The sequence below is a fragment of the Aythya ferina genome, assembly GCF_964211825.1.
Source record: "Aythya ferina genome assembly, chromosome: 1".
Classification (NCBI taxonomy): domain Eukaryota; kingdom Metazoa; phylum Chordata; class Aves; order Anseriformes; family Anatidae; genus Aythya; species Aythya ferina.
Window position 1 is genome coordinate 17,207,889 of NC_140296.1, and position 12,237 is coordinate 17,220,125.

Here is a 12,237-nt window from a genome sequence, read left to right on the forward strand (position 1 = left end):
AAACAAAGAATGTGGGAAGTGTCACGTGCGTTTGGATTGCACCATATCAGTTGTGGATCTCTAGTACTCAATGTGTCAGAGGAAAAGAGGAGAAACAGTGGCAAGAACAGTGCTTGAAAAATGTTAATTTTTTTTTCCACCCCCCTTGTTCTTGGCTATATGGATTTTTGAAGTGCAGCTTGTGAAAGCAGAGAAGGGAGATGCTTGCTGAAGAAATACAAGTATTTTTGAAGCTGATTGTGCTCCATTTTAGGAGAAATGTCTAACGAGTACCTGCTACTGTGTGTGACTTGCTTGCAAACGCTAACTTCCACTGTGAAAGCTCATGTCATCTTTGTTCTGTAGTCAACCAAGAGAGTTGAACACTCTTATAAATTAATACTTTTCAAGTGCTTAACTTGTCTTTAAGCCAAAGCAATCATATTCTGTCTGGTTGGAAGAAACCTTTTCAAGAGGACTGAAACATATGCTTCTGTATAGAGCATCTGCCACTATTTTTCTCTCTTTTTAGACTGTTTATAGTAAAGAATATTTTTATGCTATGGGTATCAGCATCATTACCTCTAGGCTGATCATTTGTAATGACTATTGCCATGCCAGCCTTGCTCCAGGCATTTCTGTGGGGTGCTTGGATTGTTTTTTTTCAGGTATCTTTGAGCCAGCTGCAAAAAGACTTTGTAAGCAGAACATGCACAGGTGAAAAGTGTAAAGTAATTATTTATTTGCTAACACTCCCAAAAAACAGCTAAGAATTAATGAGCTATTAGGCTAAGTATTAATGTGATTTCTCCTGACCTTATCAGGGTGGTGAGAGGATTGGCCCCTGCAGCTCCTATGCAGAACTCGTGCTGTTCTGGGTATTTAGGTTCCTGTGGTGCTCCTGAAGAAACCAACTCCTACTTCTTTCCACGATATTTCTAAAATTTATCCTAAAAGCTTACAGGATAAGTCCAGGTGGTGCTGAAAACAAAGGTAGAGAAAAGCAACTTACTGAAATGGTACAGTAGAGGATTTTCATAATGAAGTCCAGTGTTCTGAATGTGAAGCAGAAGGCAAGGTGAGGGGGAGCATGTGATAGAAGACAGCTCCTCAAACAGGAAAACCCATGAAATATGAAGCCTCTATTCTGTTTACTTAGAAGAATATGGATTTTTCTTATTTCAGATTAATCCTTTTGACATGGGACTGCTAGGAGTATTTCTCAAGCTTCTTAGTTATTTCTTACTGTTCTTATATTTTTATGAATGAGCTATGGTCATTCTCCAAGAAGAGTGCTTAATGGCAACAGTCAACTCTGAATGTGGTTTTTGTGGTTGCAGGTTTGTGATAACAGATTAAGCAGATTCAAATTTATGTACAAGACAAAGATGTTCAGCCTTCCAGCTTGGAAATCAGGTGGAAAATTAACAAGCTAACATATATTGTGTACCCTGGTGTTTGTCCATTACCAATAGTAGCAGACCAGGAATTTGCTTAAAATTGTCGTAAACTGTTTTTGAAGATCAAATGCCATGCTGAGTGCAGTGTACTGCTGGTGAGGACTGCTCAGTAGGAAAGAGCTTTCCTTTGGTACGCAACATGGAGCAGGAATTGGACTAGTTGGTGCTGATGGTACCTATAGTTTATGAAATTTTCATCTTACCTGTGTTCCTACTTGGATGGTGTTCCTGTAAGTTTAAATACCAATATGGTACCCTAAAACAATAGGACAGGGTAAAAAATCAGGAATGATGATCAAGAGAGGAGTTTGAAAAGTTGTGGGGAGTTCCTCCTTAGAGGAATAGAGACTGCACAGATGAAATAAACTGTCCCACTGATAGTTCTGAAGGAGTACGTGTAACCTGGGACTGAAATAAAGAATAAGAAGTTCTGACAAAATCTTGCTGCATAAGTGCAGATTCTGTGGTATGAAAATACTTTCCTTTATTTTCAATTTACTATAGGGCTATTTCCTCTATTTTAAAGATAGAACAGAAAAGGAACAGCGAAGGGGCAGAACACTGGATTGGTACCACAACAACTTCCAGCATGTGAACTAGCTCAAATATATTTGCACAATTCCACACCACGCTGTGTGGATAGATTATCTGTGTCTAAAACCAATGAGTTCATTTAAGTCTTCATAAACTGCAAGTCATCTTGTTGACCGCAACATAGAAACTGCCAGTAAATAGGTGAAAAGAGGAGCTTTCATCTGTAAAGTGAAGACAATCTGCACTGCTCTCTCAGAATAGTGACAGTAGCTTCCTTGCAGCAGCTTCTGGCTGTAGATAGAGACCTAACAAGGAACAGTGCAGATGTGAATATAGAAAGTGAGGAATCAGTGTAATGTCAGTGATTTTACTGTGGCTACTATTCATCTGTTATATGATGGATGTGCTTTTCATAACTAGGTTAAAATCTCCTGTCTCTCTTTTTACGTAGTCTGTTTTGTATTTACCATCAGTGAATTGTTGGGGTCCTTTTTGTTTGTTTTCCCCAAAACTATTATTACTATTTAGGATGTTCTGTTTAACTGTTGCATAGTTCTGTGGTTAGTGAGGCTGGAAGACAAATTGTCAAGTTCAACTCCTGTGCTCAAATTGGTCACTTACAGCAGGTTGCCCAGAGTTGCGTAGCTCCACCTACTTTACTACCCCATGAGGTATTTATACATGTAGATAAGATTCCCCTAAGCCCCCAGCTCTCAGCCTTTCCTTGTAGACCAGACAATCTAGGCCCTTAATAACCTTCACAGCCCTTCTCTGTCCTTGTACTGCCTAGTGCAGCTGTGGGCACAATGCTCCAGATGCATACCACCAGGGCTGAGCAGAGGGGAAACATCACTTTCCTGAGTAGGATCCACAAATATATGGAGCTTTAGGGACCTCACATGAAAGGCAATGGGCATGTAAAAAGATGCTGACCTCTCTTCCACAAATGCAATTGTTTAGTTTTGTACAAGTTACACCTGTACAGCCTCCTATTTAAAGGAAAGCAGTAAGAAGTTTGCTTCATGTTGTTTACATAAGCAAAATGTATTTTACATGAAGTTGATGAATCCTTTCCTACTGATATTTAACACAATAGACAAGTATGCAACATCCCTTTTAAAAAATGATAGCATGATGTTTTACTACTTTGATACATATATTTACTTGAGGTGTGGATCGGGTAGTTTAGTTCTGAGGGATTTTTGGTTTTGTTTGCGTGGGGTCTTTGGTTATACAGGTTCTGTTGTTTTTCCTTTTTGTGCTTTTTTTTTTTTTTTTTTTAGATATCCTTTCTAAGGTAGTCTTAATGCATAATGGCTTCACCCTGAAGTTACTGATCTTCACTGACAGTCACTATCTCTGCTCTAGCTGGAAAGTGAAATTGCCAGTGTAAAAGAAGCTTAGAAATGTAGCTTATAATCAAATTCCGACATTGAATAAGGCCATAATAAAAAAGATGTGAGAAAAATGTGTGCTCTGGTGCCATGTAATAAGACTGCTTTTAATAAACTTAAATCCTAAGGCACTTGAACAATTAAAATGCAAGAATTCAAAATAAGTCATAAATTGAATCAGTTGCTTATGCATTCTCCCTTGGTCCAAATTACTTCATGCATTCCCACCTGCCCCAGGCTGTATTGCACATCAGAATAGCTAAGAAAGGGGATGTGCTTATACTAGTAGTGGTAGCTACTCTGACATCAAGATATTTTCTACAAGTGTCACTTTCAGCTGTACCGAAGATATGAGTCTAACGTTACTCTGCCTCTTCATCTACCTGTTTTCATCAGCTGTTGCTATCCAGGGGAAAGAACAACTTGTTTGGACCAGGCAGTACAGTAACTGGAATAACTCCATATCTAAGAGAGTGTCTTTGGCCAGTAATCTACAGGACTCCAATATTTATACCTCTAATCTAAGGCTATGTCTAAAAGAAAGCGGCTGTTGTAGGTTTCTTTTCTTTCTCAGCTTGTTCTCCTCTGAATTATTCCTAAAGTTTGAAGTATTACTTATGAAATAAAAGAGCTGTTTCTCAGTGAAATGTTTAATCCTTTGGTGCCTCTTTTTTTTTTTTTTTTTTTTTTGTAAAAAGGTTTTTGAGGAGTCTGTTGGTGACAATTCCACTTAGCTTGTAACTTCTCTTAAAAATCTGAAATAATAGCAAGCTGGAGAACCAGCTGTAGCAGGCAGATTTTTTCAATAAATCCTAGAAACCTTACACCTCTTCTTGATCTACTGCAAAACAGTCTGTAAGCACTAGCAGACTTTAAGCATAAGTTCTGTTTGACTGGAGTCACATCAGATGAAATAAAACCCAAGTCAGTAGGAAGCAAGAGAAGAGCGTGGAAAGCTGCTGTTAAAAACTACTCTTATGTTTTCTTAAGTTGCCATGGTGACTTGCTTTCATCTCTAAATGGAGAGCTAAAATGGGTTTCAGTTGTCAAGTCTGAAAAAGCACAGAATAAAAATCTCTTGTTTTAACAGAGTTAATAGCACACTTGTGTATGGCAAAAATTATATTGGTAGTTACTTCTTGGTTGAGCTTGTGTACACAGCTTACAGTGCACAAATAAGCTAAAGATGGTCAAGTTAGTTAAATCTTCACAATGTGGTATCATTTGCTAACTCACCTATTTGGTCATCTTGTCCATCCATGGTTAACTTCTGTGTCATCAACTTCTAAAGATGTTATCAGAATACTCAGTAAGGAAATATAGATGTGCAACTCTTTCCTCGTTGAGCTGAGTATGTCCTTCTGGAAAAATAGTTGCAGAAATGCTTTTCCCATCCATAGGACCTAAAACAGGGCACAGGAAAGAAAATGGTGTGTAAGTGAACCTACTGACTTTTATCTTTAGCTCTTTGTTTGTTTTTTGTAGTATTTATCTAGCTTTAAGTCCAATCATTCTAACTAGATGGCCAGTATTAACTTTCATTTTACTCAAGGCATTTGTTTGTTACTAGCTATGAAATCACTGGTAATTTCAGAACATCAGTAAAGGGATTGAGTACCTTCAGTTTTCATCAGTTTCAAGAATCCTGTGCAGGAACTCTGACTTCCTGACGTGCCAGTGGAATACTGAATGTTACATTAGGCATACTTCCAGTTTAGACTGTGGTAGTAGCTTTAAATATCAGATAGCATTTCACAAGTCTCTTCTAGTCATGCAAGGAAACGCATGCTCACTTTCAATTGCATTTTTGTTTCGTCTTGGAGCCCTAATGATAAGTACAAATGTGTAGTATGGTTGTAGCAAGGGAATTGCCTGTTGGTTAGGCCTGTGTGCATTAGCATCTGGTTATGCACAGTTTTCTTGTTTTACCTGAGAGAATGTTCATATGAACTCTTCTGAAGCCCTTCGCATGTATAAACACAATCTGCAGATGGGTACAGTAGCATGTAGTACTGGAGGAGGAGAAGGGGCTCGCATCAGGACTGGGAAGAGTAGAGTATCAGTCTCCTCAGAACACCTTCCTTTCTGTAATACTCCTGCTCTTGAAGCTCACCTCAGGAACAGAGTTATCACTTTTAAGAACTGTAAACACAGACTTATAGTGAGGCACGCTGTTTTCTATGCCAAGACAGCCTTCAAGGCCAAGCAGGGAAAAAAGCCAAAAATGCTGAGATTCAGTGGAGAGAAGGCTTGGAATCAGACTCTAAAACAAACAAGTCGAGGCCACTGTAGCAGTCAGACACGTGGCTCATTGCAAGGCTTCTGTGAGGGCTCTTGGTAATGGCAGGCTGTGTTTTGTTTGTAGCTGCCAGTGTCTCTGCTTTGCTGAAGTGAGCTGAAGTGCTTAGCAGCTAAAATAAAACTTATCTTTTTTTTTTTTTTATTTGAGTGTGCTTTTGTTACAGGATTTCTGCAAGCAAGAGTGCCTTTTTGTAAAGAACAACCCATTGAAAAGAAACTTGTGTTCCTTTTTATGCTGTTTGTGTTATAAACGGAAGATTTCAGCTGTTGTAAGCTTGAGATGGATGAGTAGTAGAAAATTGAAGGTATCCTCAAAGGCAAGCTTTCTAAGTTAACTAGTCGAAACTAGTGTACTAGTCAAAACTAGTGTTTGTCTGCTTTCTTAGTTACAGCTGCTAAGTATATTTTAGTGAATCACGTGTAGTGTTTGTGTGGTGTAGTGACGTTCTTTATTAGATGCATTTTTACTTGGTTATTCTTTGTGCAAAACACCGCCAAAGCAAAATTACAGTTGTGGATGTGATTTTGTAACCCTGGAAGATAACAGCTCATCCCATGTGGAATTTTTGCTTTGATTTACTAATCTGTCCTTGAACCTTAAAGCAGCACATATAACCCAAAAATTAATTCAGATACACATAAAACATTTTATTTCTTTTTTTCTACTGGGAATTCATCCACATCCACACCATGGTAAGAAAGAAGGTTGTTAGTAGTGAAATGAGTTGTGATGTTTCAGCACTAGAGGTAATTAAGTGTAGGCATGAACTTTCTTACAGGAGTTGCCCTTTTCTGTGGGTCTCTCGTTCATTAGAAGGTTTTTTTTTTTTTTCCATATGGGCTGTTATATGAAGTTAAGTGAGTCTTTCTTCCTTTCTTTCCATATAAATGATATCTCTGGGTAATGGATTGTTCAAATAGAGACCTAACCCTTGGAAGCAAAACAGGCCAAAAATAAAGTGAGTGCAATTTCCACTACAAATGTGAGATGAAAGCCCAGAACTTTGTTTTACTACATTCCACCTTTCAGTCTGATGTTAACCCTCTTGAACCTGTTTCTCTGGACCTTCAGCCTGAGTACAGAGCTGGGGTGTGCTGAGGAGGCTGAGGGCTGGCTGTGTATGCATTGTGTGCTGATCCTTGATAGGGGAGGAAAGGGTGTTAGTCAACTCTGTGATGGTTGACATCAAAAAAAAAAATGAAACACCCAGTGTTAGCCTGTGGCTTTGTTTCTAAGCCACTGTTAAATATTGCAGTTGAAGGCTTTAGCTGGCTCTAAATGAGACTTGCTCTTTAAAAGGCTTATACTTCTGTTTGGCTGCTGATGGATTTACCTTCTGATAACTGGTTTTGTTCTTTAATACTGAAATGACACTGTGAAGCACATACAAAATTCTTATAACAGTGAGCAGCCCATCTTGGGGTAGGAGGACCCACTTATTTCAAGGTCAGCAACTGAAACTTTTTTGCTGGCCTAAAGCTTGATTCCCATGTGGAGTTCATTGCTTATTCTTTAGGTTTCACTTTGTATATACAACAGAGGCTCCATGTTGCATAAAGACAAGGGGGTTGCCTACACACAGGCATTCAGGAATGTTAAGTGAATTAACTAAAAGTGTGAAGATAAAGTGGATGTTTTTAAAGCACGTTAAAGACTTGTGTGGATGCCCTTCATTTAGGCATAAAATGGCTTTATTTTTCTTTAGCTTAATCCCTGCAAAGGGGATTAAGCTAAAGTGAACGTAAAGCAGATTAAACTCCTGTGTGGACATTAACATGAGTGAACTTATCTTCCTTCTCTTGAATGTCCTTTTGCGACATACCCTTCTGGATGTGTTGTGAAGTGGTGGAGCTCTTAATAAAGTATAGCTCTTAATAAAGCTATACTGATTTGAGTATCTAGAATTTAGTATTTCAGAATAAGCAACAAACTCAACTGAAAAGGGTATTATGGAGCCTTTTAACAACTGACTTTCCTTTGAAAGTGTCAACAGTATGTAGAAGAGATAATAGGCTACTAATGTCTACGCATGCACAGCTGACAATGTAATGGATCTAATTATTTCTGACCATTCAACAGCAAGCTAGCTTATTAAAACTGTATTGATGTTTTCCTAGAATATAATTGTGGAGTATAACCACAGAGTTATTAAGGTTGAAAGGGACCTCTGGAGGCCGTCTTGCCCTTCTGAAGCAGGGCATGGGACCACCTAGAGCAGCTTGCCCAGAACCATGTCCAGATGCCAATGTTTCCATTGTCAAGTCTTTGCAATTTGCCTTTTCTGAGATGTGCTTCTGACCCCTAGGGCACTGGGCTATTTGTGCCCTGTCTCATGTCTTGGTGCTTCCAGCTGGGTATTGTGGCAGGGGCTGGGCATTCATAACCACAGAAATGAGAAAGTGAAACTTTCTCCAAATGAGATGTAGCCCATGAAACCTGTTTTTGGGGTGTGTTATATAATTGTGGTAGCACGTGGTGTGTGGGCTTAGGTAACAGCTGCAATGCTTTAAAAACAAAACCCAAAAAACTTTTAAAATAAACCGTTTCTCATGAAAGCCTGAAAAATAAACATCATAAGATGACAGAATAATTCAGGCCAGGAGGAACTTCAGGAAGTCTCTGGTCCTTTAAAATTTATTAGGATAAATGTTTGTATTGTGACTGCTGCTTTTGCTTTAAAGCTGCCATTATGCAATGAGAATTTGGGGTGAGGAAGTACCTTCTATTTGGGTGGTATCTTTGTCTAAACAAAATCTGCTCAAGTCTTATTATCAGGCTTTCTTTCTTTTTTTTTTTTTTTTTTTTTTTGAACAGGATGTTTATCCAGGTATGCCTGTACTTCTACTGCAAGTTCTTGTGGCGCTGCCTGAAATTTGTGGTGAGGAAACTAACAGGGCGATGTGAGTTGCAAAGGATCTGTTACAATACAAAGCCTGGAGCTGCCAGAACTATGAAAATAGGTAACTGAAGAAATTAGTTTTGCATGCCTTTGTACGTTTCTGCATGTGCTAAAAATAGTATGACTTTAAGGAATAATAAGCTAAATTTATATTGGATTAATTTAAAATTGTCTGACGCTCTGCTTTCAAATGCTGTTCTCTTACAGAGGCATCACTGAAAGGTTCAAAAAGTAAGGTGAGTGAAAGATCTCAGTTGAACTTTCCTGTTGTATCCAGTAGTTTGTTCAGTCAGCTGTTTACTCACCCCACAAAATCACTTTAGAATCTGATATGGTCTCACGTTAAAAGCATCTCCTACCGAGGAGATGCTGTGACCATCACAGCAAGTGGCTTCCCAAAGCTGGGGGGAGTGTCCTGTGCTCCCCCAGCAGCTCAATGTGGTACTAGCACTGGGGGAATCAAGGGAGCAACAAACCAAGGAAGAAACAAGGGTGATGTTTTGTGATTTAGGGTTTCTTAGGTGGATTTCTCATCCTATCCAAAACTTCTGTAATCTGCAGTCAGTCACTTACAGACTTCACAAGTTTTTGTTTCTTTGCCTTTAAAGCAAGGATAAAAAGAGGTTGAAGTCAGAGTTACTTAGATTGCAAAGACAACTTAGATCTCTGCTTTCTTGTTAAATACACTAATGGACAAGACTTTCAATTCATTCTTTCGCCATAGCACTGGTTGTACTAATATAAATGCTTCTCACTCATCTGAAAAAAGCATTTGTGTATGCATTAAGATTACTCAACCATTCATTTCTCCTTGGTATGAGAACTAGTGCTGTTGAAAAGCTTACCTCAACACTAATGAGAATGGTGTCACATAGTTTATAGTTTGGCCTGGCACTTCCAAATGTACTTTTAGCACAATAAGAAAGGCAGATCCTTATATAAGAAAATTGTTTAGATGCAGTATAAATTTATGTAATTTTAAGACAGAGTACCAGAAAACTCTTCCTTAATTTTTTGGAAGGCATGGTGACTTTTTTTGATATTGAACTTTTGTAGGTATCTTCAAGGCGATGATGTGCAAGAGGAAGGAAAAATGTATTTGTGTTACTGCAATATGTTGGGAGAGGGGGGTGTCAAAATGAAGGGTAGCAATCCCATTAATGAAGTGGGTGGCTTGGAGCTGCTTCTCAACTGAAAGCCACAATGCAGATCTTCTTTGCTAATAGCTGTTGCGGACATAACTGGCTCCAAAGGCATGGGGAAGCAGCTCAAGTTTTCACATGGGGATTGTGCTCTGAAGCTAGTCATTAGGGTTGAGTACATTGGAAAGGTGTGCATATGGAGTTGGCTATTCTGGGCTGCTAAGCTAGAAGATTTTAGGTATTAAATTTACTACTGTTACCCTCCATTGAACAATAGTTTCCATAAGAATTAACGCGTGTTTTTAAAACCTCTTTTTAGCGTCTGCAAACTTCAGTAAGTGTTCACCCTGATGCTATTGAAAAAACTATAGATGACATCATGGAGCTGAAAAAGATTAACCCAGATATAAATCCACAGTAAGTTCATGACTTCCTTATAAATAAATGGGGAATTATTGATTTCTTTTCAGTACCCAAGTCCATGGACAACTTTTTTCATAGCTATTTTGGTACACAATCTGAAGATGAATTTTGTTTCTCAGTGTGAAACTACAGCTTAAGCTTTGCTGTCAAAAAGCTGATGGAAAAATGAACGATCTTTTGTAGGGACTGTAACAGGCAAGTCCTGAAAGTCCTGAGTTTCTTTGTCTAGCTGCTTCCTGAATCATGCTTAGTGCATTGTTGATGTATTGATTTACGGGGATCACTTGCCCTGGGATAAAATACTGCCAAGGCAGGTGGTCGTGGAAGTGACAGTGATGGCTTCTTAGCAAGGCTGTAGGTAGCCTTTTGGGCAGGGAAGAAATTGGTCTCTCGTAACTGGCAAACCAGTATATTGCTTCTGTCTTAAAAGTGCTTTGAGTTATTAAAACACAAGGTTTACCAACACAACACAGATGATTTTTTTTTTTTTTTAATGCTACAAGATTTTAGTGGTAAGAAGTTAACAACAAATGACTAAATTCAAAAGCACGTATTTCAAGAGCATGTAGTAACGCTTCTGTTATTGGTGTAAAAATTGTGTTTCAGCGGGCAAAGGAGGAGGGTTCCACAGCTTAGATACTCAGTGTTGCACAGGACACTGATAGCTGAAATTCAGAGGGGGGGGAAAAAATCGACAATGAAAAATTAGTGAGGGTGACATACCAGAAAAAAATGCAGAATGTGCATAGCTCAGAGCCTGACCTGTGGGCATTAGTAACCGCAGCATTAGCAGCTGGGCTAATTGAAGTACTCACTTGTCAATATTGGACACTTGGGTAACAGGGTGGAACAATGCCAAGAAGAAACAGGAAATTCATTAAAATAATATTGTGTGGCACCAGAGATCATCAGATCTTTCTGTGGCTTTGCCTTTGGCCTCTGAGTAAAAGCTGTCTTTCAAGAGAGGGAGAGCAGAGATACAGATGAATGGTGCTTGCTTGAATCTTGCCCCTGAACTAGGTTACATTTGAGTGCTCTGGTCCTTGTATAAGAAAGCAAAACTTAATATTTTTCATTTAATCCAGGTGTTGTTCATATGCCAAGCACAGAACAAATGCTTAATTTTTTTTTTTTTTTTTGGACAAGAAATTATGTGCTCAGTGTTTTTACAGGACTGAGTCTTTCATTCCCATGCCTGCTTCCATGGCATCTTCCCCTCTTAGTTCTCTGATCTCTTCAAAACAGTGAGGAATGTGAGCCTGGGATGTGCAAGGTAGTCCTGCATGCATGGAAACAAACCCTGCCACTAAATTGCTCCTTCCTTTACATTTTTTATAGTTCTACTAAATTGCAGTCATCTGGACTGCATCTTTACATGTGAGGCACTTACTTTATACAAAACTCTTCTGGAGAAACTTCAGCAAAAGCAGGTCAGCTATTTCTCTAGGCAGGATTAAGGAAAATCCATTGGTTTGCCTGCTCTCAAACATCAAAAAACCTGCATCCAAGCTGTCTTGTTGGGAAGCTCTGGCCTTCCCTTGCATAGCACAGACTTAAAATCTCCTTGGGGAAAGGACGTGAGGACGTGTCATGCTATGTGTTTGCACAAATCTGTGTGCAGTCAGTTTTGTTCATGTAGCATCTTTGCAGAGCTGAGCTAGCATCCCAGGCAAGTTTGCTCCGAGCTGTTCTTGACAGCAATGGGCTGCCGTGATCTGAAGGAAAGGAGGCCCAGAGTAGTTTCCCTCTGTCAGCGCATTTAAGCTAAGTGTGTATCTGGTGGTGGGAGCGAGTAGGTTGAATAACCAGGTGGTGACCCATGCAATTTGCACCAACTACAGGAGCAGCCTGTGAAATGCTCCTAGTTTGAGGCTCCACGTGGGGTGGGGGTGTGAGCAGGCTGCTCCTGCACTCTGAGAACCACCACTGCCAGCACAGGGACAACAGGAGGTGGTGTGAGGCATCAGCAGTTCATCTGCATCCTCTGCTCAGTGCTGCTGGGGAAGGAGGAGAGCTCATGAACAAAACAAAGAAATTCTTCCTCCATGAAGAAATTCCCTTTCCTCCATGAACAGCGTTGCACTGAGTACTTGACTGGCTTTAA

At 39.4% G+C, this 12,237-nt stretch overlaps 1 protein-coding gene across 7 annotated transcripts in view; it reads left to right on the plus strand.

Annotated features, from left to right (window-relative positions):
• ELMOD1 (ELMO domain containing 1) overlaps window positions 1–12,237 on the plus strand; it is a 42,975-nt gene that overhangs the window by 17,518 nt on the left and 13,220 nt on the right. For all 7 annotated transcript variants that reach the window (XM_084507048.1, XM_084507052.1, XM_084507053.1 and 4 more), the window contains exons 3-5: window positions 8,484–8,629; window positions 8,776–8,804; window positions 10,030–10,127. In XM_084507048.1, the coding sequence (XP_084363174.1) occupies window positions 8,484–8,629; window positions 8,776–8,804; window positions 10,030–10,127 (273 nt within the window). The remainder of the gene's footprint in view (window positions 1–8,483; window positions 8,630–8,775; window positions 8,805–10,029; window positions 10,128–12,237) is intronic.